The 23306-nt window shown below is 35.2% G+C and overlaps 3 protein-coding genes across 4 annotated transcripts in view; 1 reads left to right on the top strand and 2 right to left on the bottom strand.

Annotated features, from left to right (window-relative positions):
* Positions 1-4838, bottom strand: part of LOC106673170 (cell growth regulator with RING finger domain protein 1-like) — a 107417-nt gene extending 102579 nt beyond the window's left edge. For both annotated transcript variants that reach the window (XM_014405191.2, XM_014405192.2), the window contains exon 1: positions 4481-4838. In XM_014405191.2, coding sequence (XP_014260677.1) covers positions 4481-4590 — 110 coding nt within the window. In that variant the 5' untranslated portion in view covers positions 4591-4838. The remainder of the gene's footprint in view (positions 1-4480) is intronic.
* Positions 4839-9528: 4690 nt separating this feature from the next.
* Positions 9529-10651, bottom strand: LOC106673160 (putative oxidoreductase GLYR1 homolog). Its single transcript, XM_014405174.2, has one exon. It carries the CDS (start codon positions 10600-10602, stop codon positions 9532-9534), a length of 1071 nt encoding a protein of 356 aa, XP_014260660.1. The 5' UTR covers positions 10603-10651; the 3' UTR covers positions 9529-9531.
* A 4610-nt stretch (positions 10652-15261) lies between these two features.
* Positions 15262-22161, top strand: LOC106673161 (acylphosphatase-1-like). The gene is made up of 5 exons (XM_014405175.2): positions 15262-15540; positions 17509-17525; positions 17617-17726; positions 18666-18826; positions 21847-22161. Exons 1-4 carry the CDS (start codon positions 15459-15461, stop codon positions 18781-18783), a joined length of 327 nt encoding a protein of 108 aa, XP_014260661.1. The 5' UTR covers positions 15262-15458; the 3' UTR covers positions 18784-18826; positions 21847-22161.
* Positions 22162-23306: the final 1145 nt, after the last annotated feature.

The following is a 23306-nucleotide window of genomic DNA, read 5'->3' as shown; positions in this document are numbered from 1 at the left end:
TCTTAGCGGTCACGGAAAGAGTAGCTTATTTATACCGCTTTGGCATTATGACCGATCCCAACTGTAGCTGTGACAGGTACTTCAGACATGGAAGTACAATCGAGTGTCCACTGCTTGAGCGCCCACTCATTAAAAGATGTGTCCAAGAAGGAATATCGTGGCCTCTGCATAACACATCTTCGTCATTAGAGCAAGGCTTATGTAAATATTTTATTTTCTTAAAAGTATTGGCCTTCAGTTGTTGTAAATATTCCTTACGTACTTAGTAATTAGTCTTTTTCTGCTTAATTTAAAATAAGGTCAGTTTCTTTTGCCGTTCTTTACTTTCCAAATGTTAAGCATAGAATTTTAATCGGTATTTTAAATATACTTACAATCGGTTTGATATACATATATAATATTATAACTGGAGCATGTAGATAAATAAACTTTCTGGTGTTATAGAGTACTTTCACCAGGAAATTTAAAAAAAAAAAAAATCAGTCAGCTGTAAAGGCACTAAATGTGTGTGCTTTCAATTCCAAACTTGTCTACGAGTGCCTCAATTGCCTAATAGGTCTAGGAAAACACAACAAGGTTACCTTAAACTGGGTTCTGAGACATGAAGGTACAGGCTGACCAACTAGTCAAAAACGGGTCACCCCTCCACCCAACCATGTGCATCGGATATTGTGCCTAAGTTGAAACTGGAAAAATGGCTTGAGAAAGAAAAACTTAACCGCTGGACATAAGCAGCAGGTACAAGGTAAGCTAAGAGATTTATAAATCTCTCAAAAAGGAAGGCGAAGGAACTCCTATCTTTCACTGGCCACTGCCCCATTAACTACAACCTAAAGAAGAAACTCTGTCAAGAGGAACCGGAGACATCGGTGCGTGTCCTTTGTGAATGTGAAGCATTAGATTAACTTGAGGCAATTCTCGCACCACAATAGATGCACTAAGAAGCACAGGAAAGTGTTCAATCTTACAGGAAAAAGTTCACTTTCCAAGGCATGGCCTTAATATAGGTCGCAGTGGAGGAAAGCATTTTTATAATCGTTATTCAACCCTCCCAATCCTCAAAAAAGAGAAAAACTTCCAAACCTGCGAGTGTAAACGGACCCATAAATATCCCAGTCACGGTTTCTACATGTGTTACCGACGCGCAGATCGAAAACCACAATCAACTAACTTCGGCTAAATTGCCCCTAACCATAACCCTCCGTGTTAAAATTCTGAATACTAGAAACGTTAAAAATGATCTTTCTGCAATATATGTTTTTAATAAAAACTATTCAAAATGTTATAAAGTTAAAAATTCAGAATATACATTTCAGCCTAGCCAGAAGTAATCCATTAACACTCCTACCACTGCACTATTCACAATCCTCATGAGGGAGGAAATCGCGAGGCCGTCTTAGAGGATTGTCGGGGAGGGTTCGGGATGAAAGATATCGGACAAGAGGGCTGGGATGAGGATCGAGGGTTTTATAGAGGCGTGTGTATCGACTCCAGTTTCGAGGACAAAAAGGATTTGGAGGTCTTCGTGGAAAGAAGTTCGGATACGAAGTAGGGAGCTTGGTCAATGGTCCGAAGGATTTTTGACTGGAGCGGATTCCTTGTAGGTTGGAACGCTTGGTTGAACCCCACAGTTCGATTCCATATGTTCAGATTGGTTGGTAGAAATGATTGGTTTGTTTCCTAATGAGAGTTTCGATCTATTGTCAAGTAGTCAGTCGTTCCTATCGTCTGTTCAATTCTATTTTGAGTCGTGTGTGGGTGTTCCAAGTGGTTTTGTCGGTGTAAAGTTTCAAATAGTAGATTGGAGTAAAGGTGATTCGTCAAAGAGCGAAAGTTATTTGCTGGGATTTCGTTTCATTGCATTTAATCCAACATTTCTTGAACCATTCTCCTAGACAGGAGCTATGGTCTAGGAAGTGTCTGATGAACGGGTGACTTGCTGAAAGGCGGTATCATATGCATATATGAGAAGTACAGTACTGGGAATGATATGTCTGCAGTGTATACGCAGTAAAGAAGGGGATTATTACTTGGAAAATAGACACATAAAACTCCTGTTAAATGCCACAATTGCCAAATATTAAACACAAGGAAATAACAAAACCTTGCTATAAGAAAAGTTGAAAACGCGTTTTAAAGAGCTGGTTCAACTATGATCTGAATGTAGAATCGTTTTTTTAATACTTTCGTGCAATTCTTTTTTAACAGACAATATCAACAAAATTGTGAACACCTTCCTATCATAAGACAATCAACGTACACAAAACAAATACTAAATCATAAATACAAAGAGTAGATAAAAGTCGTTCTAGCCTTCCAGTACGTCAAAATCGTAATTATTTGTAGTTACCACAACAACAAAACTCAAATTTTATTATTAAAAAAAAGTAGATAACACGTAAACATGTTTGGAAATAAAATCACATTTGCAAGAAGATGCACGGTTTCACGTACAGCAAAAAAAAAACAACTAAACGAAAAACAGGCTGAAAAATTATTAACTCATTTCAAAGAAAATTTATGAAATAAAACTAGATTAAGACCTCAAGATATGTCCAAACCTAACCATCCCTAAACGCACTGTTAATTGTATTATTGAAAATGAAAATAGATTAAAAAAAGAGAGTCCAGCACTTTTTTGCCTAATTACGACAATTAAAAAAACAAACAAAAAAAAACAAGCATATCAGCAGGAAAATGGAAACTTCTCAAGACTTAAAACATAGATCTGAGGTGAGGGAGGTCAAATTATTTGTAAATAGAACCGGATTCTCGTGGGATGAAAGGGTACCTTCAAAGGCGATTCCGGAATTGCAAAACTGCAAGAATTAGCTGGACACAACCACACATCAGTCATTCTTCACACAGGCCCCTCGTATCAACGTAAAAAGTAATTTATAATTTAAAAGCAGGTTTTTGTTCACCTAATCGTTTAAGTTATCAAAATATAATAACGGCCTCCAAATGTCTTGGTTTCGTTTTGCAAATTTGATCCAAAAGTGAATTTTTACTCAGATCTGAGTAGTGACAAAACGATATAAACATTTTTTGGTTTAAAGTATATTACGAAAATATTTCTGAGTTCAGTTTGTTGACTGAAATTTATAATTGGCGAACGATTTATATTTCACCTTATCACTTGCCTTATCAAAATAAATCAACAGCCCCCAGAATGTCTTGATTTCGTCTTGCAAATGTGAGCGAAAAGGCAGAAATTCTACATTGCTCTCGGACAGTGGTAAAGGAATATAAAAAACATTTTTTTAAATTATATTAAAAAACTTTTTCTGAGTTCAGTTCGTTGACTGAAATTTATAATTGGCGAACAATTTATATTTCACCTTATCACTTGCCTTATCAAAATAAATCAACAGCCCCCAGAATGTCTTGATTTTGTCTTGCAAATGTGAGCCAAAAGGAAGAAATTCTACATAGCTCTGAGACAGTGGTAAAGGAATATAAAAAACTTTTTTTTTAAATTATATTAAAACACTTTTTCTGAGTTCAGTTCGTTGACTGAAATTTATAATTGGCGAACAATTTATATTTCACCTTATCACTTGCCTTATCAAAATAAAACAACAGCCCCAAGAATGTCTTGATTTCGTCTTGCAAATGTGAGCCAAAAGGCAGAAATTCTACATTGCTCTGGGAGAGTGGTAAAGGAATATAAAAACCTTTTTTTTTTAATTATATTAAAGAACTTTTTCTGAGTTCAGTTCGTTGACTGAAATTTATAATTGGCGAACGATTCATATTTCACCTTATCGCTTGCCTTATCAAAATAAAACAACAGCCCCCAGAATGTCTTGATTTCGTCTTACAAATGTGAGCCAAAAGGAAGAAATTCTACATAGCTCTGAGACAGTGGTAAAGGAAGATAAAAAAAATTTTTTTTCTTTAATTATATTAAAAAACTATTTCTGAGTTCAGTTTGTTGACTGAAATTTGTAATTGGCGAAGGATTTATATTTCACCTTATCACTTGCCTTATCAAAATAAAACAACAGCCCCAAGAATGTCTTGATTTCGTCTTGCAAATGTGATCCAAAAGTCCAATTTCTAATCAGGTCTGAGACATTGGGAAAACCAAACTTTATGTCAAAATAATGTTTACAAAGTTAAAAAATTAAACTTTTTACGCTGTTTGTTGAAAATAATTCTCATGTTGATTTGATAAAATATTAAATGTTGAATAATAGGCTAGTTAGAAGAGTTCGCCTTGTCAACCAATTTGAAGATACAGATTTGATTTAGATCTTCTCAACTTTTACATAAATATGAGTTGTGACTATTATTCGTAAGGTTCATTTTGTGTTTTGCATTTTTTATTGTTTTTTTTTTATTTCCCATTCAGCTGCAAGTAGTGAAAATGTGGAAATGAATGTGGAAATGAGCCTGTCTTCGGATGTCCACCTTTTGTTTACAAACACCGCGTATATAAACTACAGGGACAGTTAATAAATAATTTTCCACTTACTTCATAATGAAGACGACCATCCCACACAACAACACTAGAATAGCGACGACGGACATTATGTTGGAGAGCTCCGCGACGGAAACGAGCATCGCCGTCATCGCGACCAACATTCCGAACCCAAAAAGTGGACAAAGACGAAGGTGGAAATTGGGCAAAATTACAAAAATCTTTTTCCCCTTGGATCACAAAAAGCCCTTTAAATAGAAACGGACACCGACAAATAAAAGCGAGCCGAGTGTGACACACGCGCTGGCAAAGCCATAACGTCGCCGGCCCTAGGCTGAGTGAGAAAAACTGCCAGCTCGCCACCCGAAGTTCATTCCGTTCGACGCCTGGAGAATGACTGAAAGGTAAACGAACAACCTTCCACTTTGCTATCAGTCCTGCTATCAGGATCACAGCTGTTCGTGATTGCGAGGAGGGGGCGGCGGCTGATCGACACTCCTGCCATCTCTACGCACACGAAATAACTAACGTTTCAACAAAAATCCAAACAATTCATACATTAATCATACATTATTTACAAAAGAAAAAATTCTTACTTACAGTTTGTTCTTTTCATCCATGCGGATATCAAGCTTAAAGCTCATCATAAGTTTCAAGCATTTAGAACCACGTCTTTCGACATAAATTGAAAGAGTAATTCCGCCGATCCACGTTCCAATGAGAAGCTCGGCTTCTTTTTGGCGCTCAATTTTGAACGTGTGAAAAACGTGAATTACAAAAACAGTAAATACCTAATAAATAATCTAAAAAAAATAATTTTAAATTAGTGATTAATTTGTCAGGTCTGGCAAGAAGGACTCATCAATAAACTAAAATGGATGCTACCAATGCAGTATGGTGATATCAGTTCCTACCTAACTGACAGACTTTTTATAGTCAAACAAGACGATCAATATTCAAAATTAAAAACAATAAATGCAGGAGTGCCACAACGTAGCATATTAGGTTCACTTCTTTCCTTGTTATACACCAGTGATTTTCCAAAATTAGGTGGAGTGAAAATTGCAATGTTTGCAGATGACAGCGGTGATATCACTAGGACTGATTAACGCCCATTCAACCAAAATCCTCAAAAATGCTTGTAACAAGATAAACGAATGGGTTTATAAGAATGTAAACATTTATTTATTCTATAATATTATTGTAAAATTAATGGTTGGTCTAATAAGATCAGTTTTAGCAAATAAATTTAATATATATATAAAAATTGTATGTCAAATATTATGTAAGTACATGTTTAAAATAGTAGGTAAATAATAATATATTTATCTATGAGACATCTTTTAACATAATTAATTCTTGTGGACCTTGCATTGCTTTCCCACTTGCCTTCATCTTAAATGTCTTGATCAAGGATGTTTTCCAGATAAACTAAAATTTTCTAAAATGATCATTTCAAATAATAGGAATTTCAATATGATCTCTAATTGTAGGCCAATTGATCTTAGTCCGATTTTCATCAAATTATTTGAAATATTGATTTTTGATACAATCTTCAAGCTCATCGAATCAAATCATCTGTCAAATGGAAACCAGCTGTACAATTATGTAGGAAAATAACTTTAAATTAGTGATTAATTTGTATGTCAAATATTATTTAGGTAAATGTAATCTATCAATGAGATATCTTTTAATTAAGTCTTGTAGACCTTGCATTGCTTTCCCACTTGCTTTCACCTTGAATGACTCTTGATCATAGGTGTTTTCCAGATAAACTAAAAATTGCTAAGATAATTCCCATTCCAAAGAATAGAACTTTCAAAATGATCTGTAATTGAAGGCTCTTATTCTGGTTTTCTGCAAATTATTTGAAATATTGATTTTTGATACAATCTCCCAGCAATTTGAATCACATTATCTAGAAAGTGGAACCAGCTTTACAATTATGTAAGAAAATAATTTTTTATTAGTGATTAATTTATATGTCAAATATTATTTAGGTACATGTTAAAATAGGAGTTAAATCATAATCTATTTATCAATGAGATATTTTTTAATTAAGTCTTGTGGACCTTGCATTGCTTTCCCACTTGCTTTCATCTTGAATGACTGTCTTGATCATAGGTGTTTTCCAGATAAACTAAAAATTGCTAAGGTAATTCCCATTCCAAAGAATAGAACTTTCAAAATGATCTGTAATTGTAGGCTCTTATTCCAATTTTGAGCTAATTATTTGAATTATTGATTTTTGATACAATTCTCAGCACTTTGAATCAAATGATCTGTGGAGTGAAAACCAGCTGTACAATTATGTAGGAAAATAATTTTAAATTTGTTATTAATTTGTATGTCAAATATTATTTAGGTACATGTTTAAAATAGGATTTGTGATAGAATCCCAGAAGTTTTGTTTCTTCAAGGGCATATCCATGTCCCTTGCCACTGGTGAATTGTTCGGGATAATTTTGTAAATCTTTCAGAAGGGTGAATATTTCACTGCTAGTTATTTGGACCTGCCATGTGCTTTCGATAGTGTCTCTCATAATATTATTAGAAATCAGTTGACTTATTTATGACATTGGTGAATTGTGAATTACTAAGTTCGTACCTTCACAATAGAAAATAGTGTGTTTTTAATGTGGATAAGATGAACTTGGTGAACACCTAATTTTTGGCTAACAGATTAGTACTGAACCTGAACAAGACCCAACAAGGCCTTTCCTCTTGGGATGATTATCATTTACCTGTCAAATATCTTGGTTTTACTTTGTAGTAGAAATTATCTTGGTCAGCACATATTGAAGCACTAAATATCAAATGCTCTAAAATTATTTTTTTGTTAAGAAGGTTGGAGAGACCAGTGTCTCCAAAGGTTCTTCGCACTGCCTACTATGACTATTTTCATTGACTTCTCTTATATGGCTTATATAAATGGGGAAATGACCCGCACTCTATTTCCATCTCCAAAATCCAAAACATGGCCTTAAGGATACTAGCTGGTATTTCTCCTAGGGATTCTTGTTGAACCTGTTTCCTAAACTCAAAATCTTGCCCCTCCCTTGTCTATACATATTAAGCTTAGTAAAATTTAGTAAAATTATACAATGAGAGGGTTAAATTGTCAAATCCAACCTGGCAGTAGATGTGTTAGTCCGGGTGTGTATTATACTGCACCCTTTAAGAGCTGTTGTATCCCATATTCTGTGTCTATAGCCCGCCGGTGAGTCCTACTTCATCAAGGAATTTGATTAGTAGGCCCGGTTTCAGGGGTTGAATTTCTTGTACAGTTACATTGTACATCCTCCATGCTGGCAAGTGCAGCACAACCTGGATGGAAGTAACGAGGGGTCAAAAAATGTACAGTCATTATTGACCGATTAAGTATTGGCCGTGCGAGATTGACACACGAACATTTTTGGGCCACAGCACCTGTATTTGTCTGGCTTGTAGAGAAACGCTGGATGAGTTCCACTTTAAAAAAAAGTTGCTATTCCTTGGCTCCATATATAGAGCATGTAGGAATGCCACCTGATATGAAAATCATGCTTGAGTATGCCTGCGAGTATTGTGGCCTCCTGTTTTGATTTTTGGAGGAACGGGTTGTTTTACTGTATGTAATACTGAGTTTTGTATTGTGAATGAATGTATTTATTAGCATACATGTGTAGTAGAGGGTCAATGACAGAATACTGAGTACCCCATCAACCCTAGTTATATAAAAATTTGGCCTACAAAACTGCAATTTCAGATCCATATTTTTTAAACTTAACTTTTGCTTTTTTAAATACTGGTACAAATACAAAACGTACACTTGCCAAGATAAGCCTAATGATGCATTTACTACTGTTGCCTGTGGCTGATCTTGGCAAGTGTACGCTCTGTTCATTCAATTCATAAATTATAACACCAACCTTGGATATAAAAAGAAAAGAACAAAAGAAGAAAGAGGAAGGAGGAATTGTGATAATTATCTAGATTATTTTAGCCACATCAGGCAAGTCAATTTTATCGTTTCTGTGGCAGGATGTTTCTTCTGATGAATTATTATTATTTTCTTGGTTCATATTATCATTTTGTAGCAAATGATGATTTATTTTCCCTTATAAAATATGTATAAACCTGTAAGGAAATTCAGCAGTAAGTTTTGCGATTAGGGCTTCTCGTCCACATGCCATTTTGGTTTACCATTTGTTTGGACTGTTGTAAATTTGGCCTCATGTGCTTGATTTGTTTGTATTTATACCCTTATTCTCTTTTTAAGTAATAAAATCAGACTTTGGTCATAACACGATAGTCTTGTCAAAAAAGTCTTCTTTCTTGTCTATGGGATGAACCTGAAATTTGGTCATTACTGGTCATTTTGGACTGATGGTTTAGGCATATCTAGGCATACGAAATGATCTGTAACAACCAAATTGCAATATTTCTCTTCCCTGGCCTGCACCTCGATGAAAAAGTTACAAAAATGGAAAACGACTGATGAAAGAAAAACTTAATAATAATATATATAATTAAATATTTTTGTTACTTGTTCATGTCATCATTCTTTCCACTTGGAAGAAAGAAAACTTTTTTTTAAACTATATTTCTAAATGTTTTGGTTCTCTTAGAGCCATATTCAGTGAATACATCTACAAAATACGGTCCAATAGTGTTCATTTTATTTTTAAAAAGTCTTCTTTCTTGTGAGATTTATCTGTCAACTTCAGGATGAACCTGAAATTTGGTCTTTAGTGATAATTTTGGTCTGATGCTTTGGTCCAAAGCGGGTGTAGCCACACCAAAATAATCTTTAATGAACTTTAGTCTTTTCTCTTTCTTGGCTGACACCTCAATGAAAATGAAAAACAACCCATGACAACAAAAACAACTATAATTGAATATATTTATAAAATTCAAAAATTTTGGCTTGGAAGGGAGCTAGGTAAATAAGTATAATAAATTGTGATTTTTTTTTCCAAGATAAAAAATCATTTAATTTTTAATTTTATTTATTATTATTGTAAGCATACACATTTTTACATTTTACAAAACATTTAAACTTTTAATTTCTATTCAAAATTATAAGTATATAAAATCTATTTTAAAAAATATATTAAAATTTCTTACTTTTTAGATTCTAAGAATTTTTTATCTTCAGCCTTTTTGGACTCATTTCCAGTCTTAAATATCTCCTTGACAATTGCAGTGATTGGCATAGGATGTTTACACAAATCACTTTTCAGCAAAGCATGATTTATGTCTAACTTCACAGTTTCTAATGCCTGGCTGTCTTCTTCAAAGAGGAGTTCTGAACATTTTTCTCCCATTTCCACAATAAAAGGGCTACATTTTTTTGTTGTACTCACTACTTTCAAAACATCCGACAATTTGATGCCCAGTTTTTTGGCGAGCGAAAGAGTTTCAGCCCATCCGGCTAAACAGATCCCATAATACTGTTGATAAATGCAGCTCATGTTGGTTGCGTATCCGACTTTCTGCCCATAAAAAAAATCCACAGAAACGAAACACTCGAATATGACATGCGATTCTTCCCAGAGACTATTGTCCCCAGCGCAAACAAGAGAAATAGTGCTGTTTTCAACTTCATTCGGACTACCGAGCAATTGCGCTTCCAGATATCTTCCTCCTTTTGCTTTGATTTCGTCATAATGACATTTGGATTCGAGATTGTCGATTCTTGACAATTCCACAAAACCTTTTTCTTCTTTTATAAAAGGATTTACATATTGGTCAAAAACTCGTCCAGCGATAGCCGGATCGTCGAAACACGACATTATAATGTCTGCAGAAGTAATAACGTGTGAGGCGCCGTCCAAAGCTGTTGCCCCAGCCACAGAAAGCTCCTCCGTCTTACACTTGCTGTAATCCCAGATGAACACTGAAAAACCGTTGTTTATCAATCGTTGCACTATTATACTGCCCATTTTATCAAGGCCCAAAAAGCCTATGAGCAATTTTTCTTTGCGAGCCGACTCCCCTTCCTCAGTGGCAGCTCTGCTTGTAGACGGGTTTTGTGAAATGTTCCGATCCGGAATCGCAGACTCAAGAAACGACAGACTTCCAGAATCGTCAAACTTACCCTCTTGGCTCGATAAGTTGCTGGCCAAGTCCTTTTTTCCTTCAGGCTCTTCACTCTTTGAAGCAATGCTCTTAGATTGACTTGAACCCAACATCGCGTTAGACTGTAAAAATAGTTCGAACAAGATGAACAACACAGAAGGAATGAAGGAAAGGAATTCGACTGGTTTACTTAAATAAGAAAAATAATCTGATGACTTAGCTGTTGATTATTGACTCAGAACTTGGTTTACATAAACACTTCTTTCTTTATCACGGGAAAAAAACAACAGATTTATAATCAATTAAATAACAAAACCCTTTATTCATACTAAAAATATTTATGATAAATCATGCAACTTTCATACCTCATACTTATTTTCTTTAATGGTAAAACCTTTTTTTTAATTTTTGATTTTACGGATGATTTTCTTTAGTAAATTTATATTTACAAATTTAGATTTACTAACTAGCACAATTGTTATGTAGACAATGAGCAATCACATCTAACCGACTACACCAAGAAATGATGCATTATAAAAGCTGATTTTATGAAATTGTTCAGAAGTTTCATTTGAAATAAACTGCTTGCTATGCTGTCTTACACTATTATTTTTTATTTATTTATTTTAAAGGTACAAATAAATAGGGCTTAAAGCAGTACATATCATATAAATAAATTTAGTATTGAATATATTTATTGGCGTGAATAAGTAGAGGGCTAATGGTGGAATATTGAGTACCCCAGCTAAATTAGATTAGCTATATGTGTAGAGGGTGATGGAGGAATGCCAAATACTCCACCTCGTGAGAGAACGGTATATAAATGAGAAAGAATATGTTAGAGTGAATGTGAGTGTGAATGGGTTTGAATTTGGAGTGATTGCATTGGGAGCTGAAACCTAGATGTTGATAGCTCCCGGAGCCCAACCTCGATGGCTGGTCGGATAAGACCGAGGTCTGACCCTGGACTGACATCATTCGGGGTGGATGATTCTCAACTGCCAAAAATATATTATAAACTACAAATGTTAGAATTGCCGGTGGACTACAAGAAGTGACTCAACTTTGTATATGTGTGTATATATGTAAATACATGTGCAGATTTTAGCTTATATAAATCTAAATACAAAAACATTAATAATATTAAGAAAGTAAAGCAAAAAGAGAAAGAAGAAAAAAGGAAATTAGGAAAAGAAAAGAAGAATCATTCATGATGTTTTTAAAATTGGACCTATCTAGGTTTAAAATTTTAAGAAATAAAGCAAGAAATCTATACCAAAAATAATAGAAAAGTACTTTTCATAAAATGCTCGATCATAACGTACTACCTAAGTCATTATGGAACAACATTAGAAAATTGGTCTTAAAAACAAATCTCATTCATGTGATGAGAATTAATAATGAATTATTGTTATTTATTGTTTTCCAGCATTTGGCCACAATTCCAAAATATATTTTTCCCAGGATGGTACAATTTTTATTTGAAATTTTGAAATTTAGTACAACTTGATGTAATTACTGACGTCGATGAGATTATTCTGTCAGTTTGAAAAGGGTCAGTTTGAACAAACAGTATTCGAAATATCACTTCCTAGTTTAACTCCAAAATACAATCATCCACAAGAAGACTTGTATTTATAATTGAAGTTGATTGCTGAAGTTGTTAATTAGACTGCGAGTCAGTGATCACAAGTCTACTTTTATATGCCTTGGGGTCAACGGTTCCTCACTGAAGATGGCCCAAAGCAGGAACAATTTTGAGAAGCATCAAAAATCCACAAGTAGACCCAGAGCTGGTTCAACATAACTGGTTAATCTATACATGATCCGGCCTATTTCACTTTCGATACTGGATTTGAAATAAAGTTAAACGAGTCTGTTCAAATTATTAATTATATCAAGTAGCGGCTATTGAAGTCATGACTTTTCACAATACTATGTGACAATATGAGAAACCTTTATCATTCCCTGCTTCTCCGTACAGACGTGAGGTGGCTGAATCGTGGGAAAGCTCTTTCAGGATTACAGAAATTAAGTTTTGAAGTCTTATCTACGTTGATGGACCACATGTCACATTGACCAATTCAATTATGAGAAATGGCAATGTTCCTTCCAATTAATTGTTATTTTTAAGTAAGGTTTTTGGTTGAGATGAAAAATTAGTGTCACGAGCGGGATTCGAACCCACGACCTTCGGCTAATACGCCGCTGCTCTACCAGTTGAGCTATCGTGTCTTCGATCCACTTGGACACCAACTCCTCATCTCAAACTACAATCGTTTGAATTTTATTTCTTTTTGCCATATTTTCAATAATTTTTCATCTCAACCTCACATAAAAAGAATAATTAATATCGTCAATTATAACCATTAAACAAATATGGATTAATTTAATAATTAAAAGAAGTAATAACTTCATGCTAATCACAAAGTTCGCGCCTTCAAAAGAAAAATCCAGTTTTGGGTTGAATATGTTGAGGAGTGTTTCCCGTCCACATTCGAAGTTTGGAAATGTCCTTTGAGCACTACTTCTCAACAGCTCGAGATACAATGCTGCAAGACCATGAATGGGTGGTTAAACCGTTTTCAGTTTCGACAAAGCCAACCAGTCTATCTTTAAGTGAATATGAATGTTCGTTAGACATTACTTCAGACTCTACATCGAAATCTACTTTCGAGTCCGAAACGTACCCACTTTTTTCTCCACAGCTGGAAAAAAAAAATTTCAACCGCTCGTTGAAAAAGCAAAACCTGTTCTTCAATTTGCCAGAACTTAGCTATGTGAATCCGGATTTTCTATCTATACAGCCAACAAAACTAAATACCGAAGCTGACTAGAGGCTGAGCCCGAAATTCATCTCCAGGTATCAAAAATTGAACCCAACATATCAAATTTTGCAGGCTAAAACAATCTCACTCTTCCCATTAATTCATTAATAATTAATTTAAATTGTATTTGTTTAGTGGTCATAATTGACAATATTAATTATTTTATTTAATTATTCTTTTTATCTAAGGTTTTTGGTTGAGACCAACTCTTCACCAAACAATAGAAAAATTTAGCAAAATCTTTCAATTAGCTTAAAATTTGGAAAAGAAAATTGTAGAATATGATCCAATAGTGGAACGGCAGGCATGAATGTTACAAGTCTACTAACTCAAGCAATGGACCCTCTCCAACGAAATTTCCAAGTTGAAAAACCAGACAAAGCAGCCTCCTATAACAATTTTCTTTGAAAAAGCTGAAAGAGCAACTTCACTGATTCATCACCATCTACTTCCGTGGAATTTAATTAATTTTTTTATGCCCTAATAAGTTTTTCTCATTTGTTTCAATATCATGCTTTTTTTTTTTTTTTAAATTTGGAGGGTTGATTAAGGATTTAAAAAATTCTTTCCTCCAGTCCACCTATATAGATCTATTATGGAACTCTTGTAGATTATAGTCATACCTTGGAAAGTACACTTTTTCTCACAAGAACTTTCTTCACCTCTTTTAGTGTGAGAATTACTTTACCGGAGTGCACCTTAACCGGGCTAACACTTCACATTCAGAAAGGATATGTGCCAATGTCTCTGGTTCCTCCTGACAGAGCTACCATGTGATGTTATGTATAGGTGCATGCCTGTTGATTTATGTACATATTGTTTGCGGGATAAACTTTGTTACCGTGCATTGTATTTTTGTTACATAACAATGTCGATAAGCACACACGATACAGAAAGTGACTGACTGGTATGCAGATAAAAGGAAATGCTTTGAAGTCTGAATTCAAATTCAATCCATTTTCTATTACTCGCAGTTCTCGTTATCCGCAGTGGTGCTTGGTACATATCCCCTACGAATAACGATAGTCCACTGTAGATAAAATCGGGAGAATTTAAGAAGTAATGAAACATCATTTAGGAACATGGAAAAGAGTAAAGTTCCAAGAATAGAACCTTGGGGTACACCAGCTGAAATTGAGAAAGAAAAGGGGATTTGAAGTTTAACTCTTTGAACTCAGTCAGACAGTAGATAAGAACCGAAAAAATATATCAGTTTGTAAGTAAGAAAATGATGATTTACGGAGCCAAATACATTTGCAAAAATCAATTATAACAATAATAGTGCACTTATTATCACCAATACCTAGGTGAATATCATCTGAGATTTTGAGAAGGCTGTCTCACGACTATGAAATTTTCGGAAGCCAGATTGAAAATTAACAAAATCTTTATTTAGAAATCGTGAGATGCGGTCTGGTGTGATGTAGGTTTCAGAAAAACATTTTCTTTATCGTGCCAACGTTTCGATCTTTATTGAGATCATCTTCAGGGCCTGGGATTTACAAACATTGTTTACATATAACAATTACATTTTGGATGTGGAAAAGTGAATTTATATATTCAATCAAAGTATTTCTACTCACTCAAAGTGTTTGTCTTCTGTGTGATTGTGCCATTCTTGCGTGTCGTGTCGAGGGTGCCAGTGAGATTTTGCTATTTTGTGCTTACATACGTCACACCAGATCGCATCTCACGATTTCTAAATAAATATCGATTAACGGTCACTAATCACCACACATTTTTTTTTTTGTAAAAATTATTTGAAACAAAATGCCGTACATTCCTTAAATGTCATGCTTAAATTCAGTTTTTTTGCCCCTCTGTGCACAACGCCCGATTATTTATGCTTAACTCAAATATAAAATTTCATAAATCGATTATTATTTTTGAACGTTATTCCGTTTGAGCTTTCTTCGATATTTGAATCGAAAAAGCATAATTTCTGTCGTGTTGTTCGCCAATTTTTTTTAGGTTACTATTGCACCATTTTGTTCTCCGTTAAATTCATAAATATCCAGATAAAAATCTTTAAAAAAACATATAAAATCAAAAAAATAATATCAAATATCTGTCAAAAATATTTTTTTTCTGGTTTCAAAAACAAATTGATTTCAAATTTTTGACAATAACACCATTAAACAATGCTTTCAAAAGAGGCTCTTCCTAGAATGTCCGGCCCCAAACTGGCTACCATGAAATTCGAAGTTTTTGGAACGGTTAAAGGTAAGAAATTGTTTATCATAAATTAAATTAATTTGGTATAAAAATAAAAATACAGATAAACTTGAATTCTTTCATTTGGGCGTTCATTTCTCATAAATAAAATAATAGTTTTAAGATTGATCCAGAAACGGGATCGAACACGATAACAATTTTTTCGTTAAATATTTTGACTAAAAAATATGTTCACAAAGACTATCAAACATAGAAAGAAACAATTTATGAAATAAAATGTAATTGATCGTCCTAGCTAAGACCTAAAAAGCATATAAAGCACTGAGGATACAATGCTCCGGCTAGCCTATGCTGCGAGCTGGGGGTGCTGACATACAAACTAATGCTATGCAGCTGGGTTCCTGGCTAAAACAGGACATCCACTTTCAGATGTGATCCTAAGTACAACAGAATATATTAGCGGCTCAGATCAGAACGCAACTTCCAGGAATATGTTTCAGCAAAGCTTTAAGGAGGACAGGGATGACATTGGCAACTGGCCGACTGGGCCATTTTGGCCTTTCTCGTTTGGGGTGATTTCACCATGTTAGCCACATTGTCAACTCTGCAATACCTTTACCGAGCTAAGTACTTGGAACTTAGATTGAGGTACACCTGTTTTCGGCACACTAAGACTGGTGACAGTATGGCGTGTGCGGTATATTGTGAGGGTGTGTACACAGCAGAATCGCATGCGATTTGGCACACGCTTGGGGTGATTCGAGACGATGGTAGTTCTGCCTACCTTCTGCACAGTCTCCCTCAGTGTGGTTACTGCTGTCCATGTCAGATTCCCCATCGACCCTTGTGCTCATGTTTGAGAGATACCATGAAATGGAGCATCTCAGCAAAACAGTGGTTGTGTTCGTGGTACCTGGTCACACTGGAGGGTAACGAAAAGGCAGACAAAGCTGCTAAAGCTGTGACGTCCCAACCTCTGGACTTAACCACCATGATCCGACCCTCTGACACTAAAAATGCGTTAAAAAACATGATTAAAAGTAAGAGACATCATCAGAGGGCCAGATCAGCAGAGAAGTCTTACATCTATTTCTATCGACAGACGGCCCCTAACCATCCGTAATCATAGATGGCTTTCGGAGAATCGTAGAAGAAGAGTCACCTTCACCTTATTAAGAATAGGCCATGCAAACACTTGGACACATACACAGATTTTGGCCCAAAAGGTTGGCAGAGCAAGGTTTGTGTTCCATTTAATTGAAGGGTGCCTCTCCATAAGAGAGTGGTAGGAATGTCATTCAATATGAGAATAGTGTTTGAGCACAGCAGTGAGTATTTAGGTCGTCCCTGTTTCTATTTTTTTTATTTTTTTTTTTTTAAGTATATAGTACTGATGTGCTCTATAGTGCTCTTATTAGGGAGATATGCTCAGTTCAAGCACCTTGTTAAAATGGTGGGAGTCGTCTGGGTACTTGGTCATGTTAGACTGGAGGGCAATAGACATGCAGGCAAGGTGGCAAATGCTGGGACGTCTTGCTCTTTAGGCAAAACCACTGTGGTTTGACCCGGTGATGGTGAACAGCTGGATGAACAGTAATGAATGCAATAAAAGAACATGGGCAGCAGATTGTCTGAGAAGCTCTTGCATATCAAGAGCACAGCTTAACGATGTCCCACCTATGGTCTAAAACGCAAGGAAGGGATCATGCTCACCCACTTGAGGTGGCCACTACCCGATTGTATTCGGGGTAGACTTAGATCTTCCTTGTAAAGGCTGCTCACTGTACCACTTGGTCGAGGAGTGGCACACCTCAGGCCCCTTACAGGGAGCAAGTAGGGATGTCTTATTGAGGTTCAATCATTTGGTAAAAAAGAGTGAAACATTTTATGTACGGACTTATTTCAAAAAATCAGTCAAAATCAATATATTATAAAAATTTTGTAAAAAATTTTACAACAAACCTTTAACATTGAGAGTCGATTACTCCATCTAAATAACTTCTTTTTACATTTCAGGTGTATTTTATCGAGCAGTAAGTATTGAATGGCTCCAAGGACTTTTTAAATACATTTTTGAAGACGCTTCTTTTTTAAATTTTTTTTTTAAATTTCTTTTTTATATAGCACGCATTTAGAGAAGCCGAACGTCTAGGCCTTGTTGGATACATAAAGCATTCACCAAAGAACACGGTTATTGGAGAGCTTCAAGGTCTTGTGCCTAAATTGGCAATTATGTAAGTAACAATTGAATTATATCTGTATATAAATTTTGCTTATTTTATTTTAAAAAATTATTTATGTAGAAGTTGAAATTATCAAAAATGGCATGCGACTCCAGTCACAATGGAAAATTCCTCAAGATAAATTGAGAATTCATCGGCCAATAGAAAGAAAGCGTCAAACAAACACTGGCATTCACAAAATATTTGACAGCATTTAACTGACTCACATTGATAAAACTGATGCATCAGAGAAAATACTAGAATTAGAAAATAAATAAATAAATAAAATAAAATAAAACTATTGAAAAGAGAGAACAAATGAAAAATAAAAGAAGAAAAAACTGGAGCTCTTCTGTCATATATGGGCTGAAAGATGCGAAATGAAAGCACTGAATGACCCTCGGCTCGACCACAACCACCTTTCAAGCCAAATTACTAATTAAAGTAATTATTACATTGCATATGCACATAAGATTGGATAGCCAGGAAGCTCTAAAAGCTCTCCAAGCCAATGAGATCAAATCAAAACTAGTTTACCTAAATACCATAAAGTTCTACTAAAATACCACAAAAAACTGGCTCAATCAAATTTTACAATTAACAATTAGTTTTGATACTATACAACATAAATTTATAAAACAATTTGCTATCGTATTAGGCCCAAATAAAGTTGAAATTGACATGAATAATAACAGTTAAATGCCCCTAAAACTTGTAATGCAATTTACCAATGCAAAATCAATCAACAGATTTATTATAAACCTAAATTCACTTTGGGAAAAGCGCTGAAAAGTAACCAAAAAAAACTAGAAAATGAAATCAGGCATGTTAATTTCAATCATAATGCTGCAAACAAAAAAAGAAATGTTGAAAACATATCATAGTACACAAAACATCATACATTATTACTAATTTTAATTATTAATTTGTAATAAATTTTTATTTTTGTAGGAAAGAATGGCTTAGAAAAAGAGGCAGCCCCGATTCTAGAGTTGAGAAGGTCATTTTTTCAGATGAGCAACAAATTCAAACCCTCTCCTATGAACATTTGAGAATCATTCGAAGTTAAAGGCCTGTTTTTGCGAGAATTTTTTTTTTTTAACAATCCTATGGTATGATTAAATGATTAATTTGTTTGTATGTTTTGATAGGGGCCGATAAGCAACTTAGGTCATCACCAGCACTCTGCATGTTTGCACTTTTTTTCTGGTCTTTCACGCGTATTTTTCAGTTATTTGGTCATCTCGATCTGTTACCAATTCTCTACTTTTATACGACAACTAGGTCGATATCCTGAAATGCTAGCCTGTTGTTTATCCTCAGACTATCAACTACAGAATAGATATAAAATATACAATACATATATACACATTACCACATACAAAGAAGTCTGGACACATTCACTCCTCAATATTCCTCGGGCTTAAGCAACCCCTTTCTTTCACACTAATAAATTACATTCATTCCATTAAATTAACATAAACACAACACAGTCACACAACACAAACACTATATCCCTGAGATACCAGAACAACGATATGTGCCTGCTGTCGTGCCCCTAGACCAGGGGTCGGCAACCTTTTTTGGACGGCGGGCCATTTTCAAAATAAAATTTTTGATGCGGGCCGCACATTCAAATGTAACTTAAATAGTGCTTTTATATCATATACAAGTATAAATATTATTATGGGGAGTGGAGATTAAACTCGCGCAGTAAAATAGGTTTCCCACTATGCTTCTGTTAGCGCGCATTTTTGTCACCGGCCACATTTCGGCACGCTCACGCTCTAAGTTTGTTGATTTTTCCTAAAATTATATTGGGCTTTGGCGGGCCACGCAAAAAGTTGCAAAGGGCCGCAGGTTGCCGACCCCTGCCATAGACTATGGACAGGTCTGACAATGTATCAAAATATTGCTTAAATACGTCAAGCCTTCTCCAATTGATAATGTGCTTGACAGTTATTTTATTCTTGCATAACGGGCATCTAAGCATTCGCTTTCTGGACTGAAGATTCCTGTGAGTTATTCTTGTATGACCTATGTGTAATCTTGTCAGTAAGGCCTTTTCCCTTTTTGATCCGTTTTCTGTGGATGAGGGAACAGTGCCTTTCTTAACCTGCTACAATTGAGCAGGGTTATATCTACTTTTATGGCCCAACAGTTTGTCCATTCTCCTTTTACTTGACCCATATAAATTCACCGGGCGTACAGGTTGGGAAGCTTCGTTGGGTCTTCCAGCAGCATCTTTGGCCGTCCTGTCTGCTTCTTCATTCCTGGCTACCGCTATATGGCCGGGAATCCACAACCTTCTTCCCAACTGCATCATTTTCTTTAACTGTTGGACTTTCTTCCCTCCGCAATGTGCTGGCACTATGGTCTGTACCTCAGGAGAGTTCACTTACCCTGTTATGCACCTGGGTCACTAGTATTCCCCTTAAGCCAGATGCTCAGTAGATCATCGCTTCCCAACCAACACAGTTAGTCTCAAATGAAGGCTTTCGACAACTAGGTCATTTCAGCCCCCGATGTATGCAAAATATAATCTAGCCTAAAACTACCACCTATATTCAGTCGCACAAATAAATACATTCACACCTATGCACATTGCACTCATTCTGGACGGTCGGTGGAGTATTCGATATTCCTTGATTGACCTACACATAGTAATAAGCTAATTTAAATTAGGGTCAATGGAGAACTTTTATAAATATTCTGCCGTCAACCCTAAACATGGCAGGGGGGCATCAACACACTGTTGGAGGGGCAATGGTGACGCTGTATTTCACCATCAGCCCTTCGCCACTCACACAAAAGACACTTTAATTGTTCTTTAATCTTATTTATTAAAGGATCCACAGAGGCTCTTCTTCTGAGGTTCTGAGTGAGTTGGTACGTAATAAAGAAAAGTTGTGATTTTTATTTTGATCATGCTTGCCGTGAGGGATACGGCATTTAGTTTTGCCATGTACACACTCTGTAAGGCTCACTAGGTTTGAGCCATCTGAATTTCGAACACAACAGCAAAGAATGCGATACACACTACCGTAATTTATTAAATATCCCAACCAGTAATCCACCGTATCGAGGAGAGGATATGAGCGAATTAGGTGTCTCTGGGTTTCTAGGCCGTGCAAGCCTTGTACAGACATGGCAACTTCTTGGCATACCTCTTTAAATTCAAAAGGTTCAATAGCCTTTTAAGCCCCAATGCAATGTGGATGATGACGTGCACGGCAAAATTCTCTCTTGTAGACTTCCAGAAAGAGAATACCTAAAAGCCCTCTTCTGCTACCGTTGGCCCCCAACTTTAAGCAAACTTGTTCAGGACCTAAACTGTTTCCAGGCACCCATAGTATTAAGCATAAAAATTCTTGGCCGTCAAATGTACAGTGCATATTTATCTATTTATTTATTCATGTATCTATATCTATATTTATTTGTCTATCTATCTATCTATAATTATTTAATTAAAGGTATAATTCACTTTAATAGGTTCATAAGGTTAGTCCAGGTTGGATTCTTCTCCTCACATACTAGTGAGACAGGAAATAGACATAGACATACTAGTCACAACCATTTAAAAAAAAATAAAAATAGTAATAATAAAAATGTAAAAAGAAACAAGCAAGGGGAGACCCATTAGCTTAGGATAAATTAAACATAAGGAAAATAAATTCCCATGCCCTCCTAAAGCCTCATATTTATAAAGAAAGGTCCAAGGAGGACGATAAGCTCAAACATTTCCCTTTTCTGTTTCCCTCCCCCCATTTTTTGTTTGGCATGGTCCGCTGGTATATGTCTCCCTAAGTAGGGCAGGGTGGTGGATGGGACAAAAATACTTCACTGCAACTATTTCTATTATTTTCTGAAGGAGTATTTTATGTTTTCCTTCTTATACCTTTCATGGTTCGTATTTCCCACGATTTTATCTGAATTAAAAAAAAACACTACCCTTGAATCTGTAAAATGTGCAAAATTTGCTTGATATCTAAAGGAACATTTCATTTTCATCTGTCGTGTAAACTTTGTAGACATGTTTACATTTCCTATTCAACAGTCATGACATGGGGGGGGGGAATCTAGCTAAGAACCTTAGAAAATGATTTATAACTTGAATGTTTATTTTTTCCAGGATTCTTTTCCAAGGCGATGAGATCATTTCATGTTGATATGGAAAAATAAGAATCAAGATATCATTAAAATTGTTCTTTTTTATAAAATTTTTGTAATTATGTGAAAATTGCCTAAAAAAATAAATTTTAATATTTTATGTACACAACTGTGCAAGTAATCGATGATCATTTATCAAACGAAAACATTTAGAATTTTGCCTTTTATACACTGTTCAAACTGAATTAAATTAGTATAATGAAAATTTTAAATGTTGTTTAATTTCAAATTACAATTGTATCATAAAAACAAATGGAAAAGGTTGAGAAAATTGGGATATAAACAGTTTCAGTGAATATTGTATTTTCTTTCATTTGTATTAAAAAAAATCAGAGATGAACCCAGTTTGAAAGAATACTTAGTTCCTTCATCAAGGGGAGCGGTCGCCATGATGAAAGTCGACACAGCGCTCATCAATGTTGTATTGTTCAGGTGGGATCAGGTCTCAGAGACTCTAAATTCGGTCCCGACACTCTTTGAAAATTAGTTTCTTCTAAGGAGAACATTAAACCTTTTCGAACATGCATATTGTCAATTTTTCTTTAAAAAATCCGTTTTTTATTTATTTATTGACATTTTCTTACACTTTTTCACTCATTTTTAAGTAGTAGGCATACTATATTTAACAGAAGAAAAATGTAAACTGATTTAATTTATTAGGAGTGAAGGGAGGTAAGGGATTCATTGAAGAAAAGAAATTCTCGAAAATTCATATGTCTAAACTGATCTAGGTCTTCACTTACTCACTCACACTCTTTTCACTCTCACACACTCTTCCCAAATGTTCTCTTTTAAGAAATCTCATAAAGAAACAAAAGAACTAAAATGTATTGTGAGATTTTTTTCTTTATTTAACATCAGCCATCTCATATTCATATAGCCTGTGCCGGTTTTGATATTTTGCATGCATGATTCCTCTCACTCACATGCTCTCTATCTCTTTCTCTCTCTTTTCCTCTATCACACACTCCATCATTCTCTCTTTCTCACACACACATTCATGCCAATAAATACACACTAGGGACACAAAATATCAGTACTATATGCAATAAAACAACCATTTCCACAAGTAGGAAGAGGGGACAGAGATACTGCAGAGCTAAAGCACAATTCTTGTATCGGGTGGCATTCCTACATGCACTCTATATGGAGCCAAGTACACCCTTTAGTGGGACACATACCCTTTGGCCCAAAAGTGTCCCTGTGTCAACCAACATTTAGGCCATTTAAACACCAAACGCAATGAGTTCCTTAAACCAAACCCACTCTTAAATACATCCTTTCCTATTTTCATACCATTCACTCTGGGACCATACTCAATATTCTGCCATCAGCCTCACACTATATCTCAATTTACAGAAAGAAACAAAATGAAATATCTATGAAGTCCTATATACTGTAAAACAGTAATTTCTTCTAAAA

This window comes from Cimex lectularius, unplaced genomic scaffold (assembly GCF_000648675.2).
Source record: "Cimex lectularius strain Harlan isolate CLEC.00 unplaced genomic scaffold, Clec_2.1 scaffold201, whole genome shotgun sequence".
Taxonomy (NCBI): domain Eukaryota; kingdom Metazoa; phylum Arthropoda; class Insecta; order Hemiptera; family Cimicidae; genus Cimex; species Cimex lectularius.
This window is presented reverse-complemented; position numbering and strand designations above follow the sequence as displayed.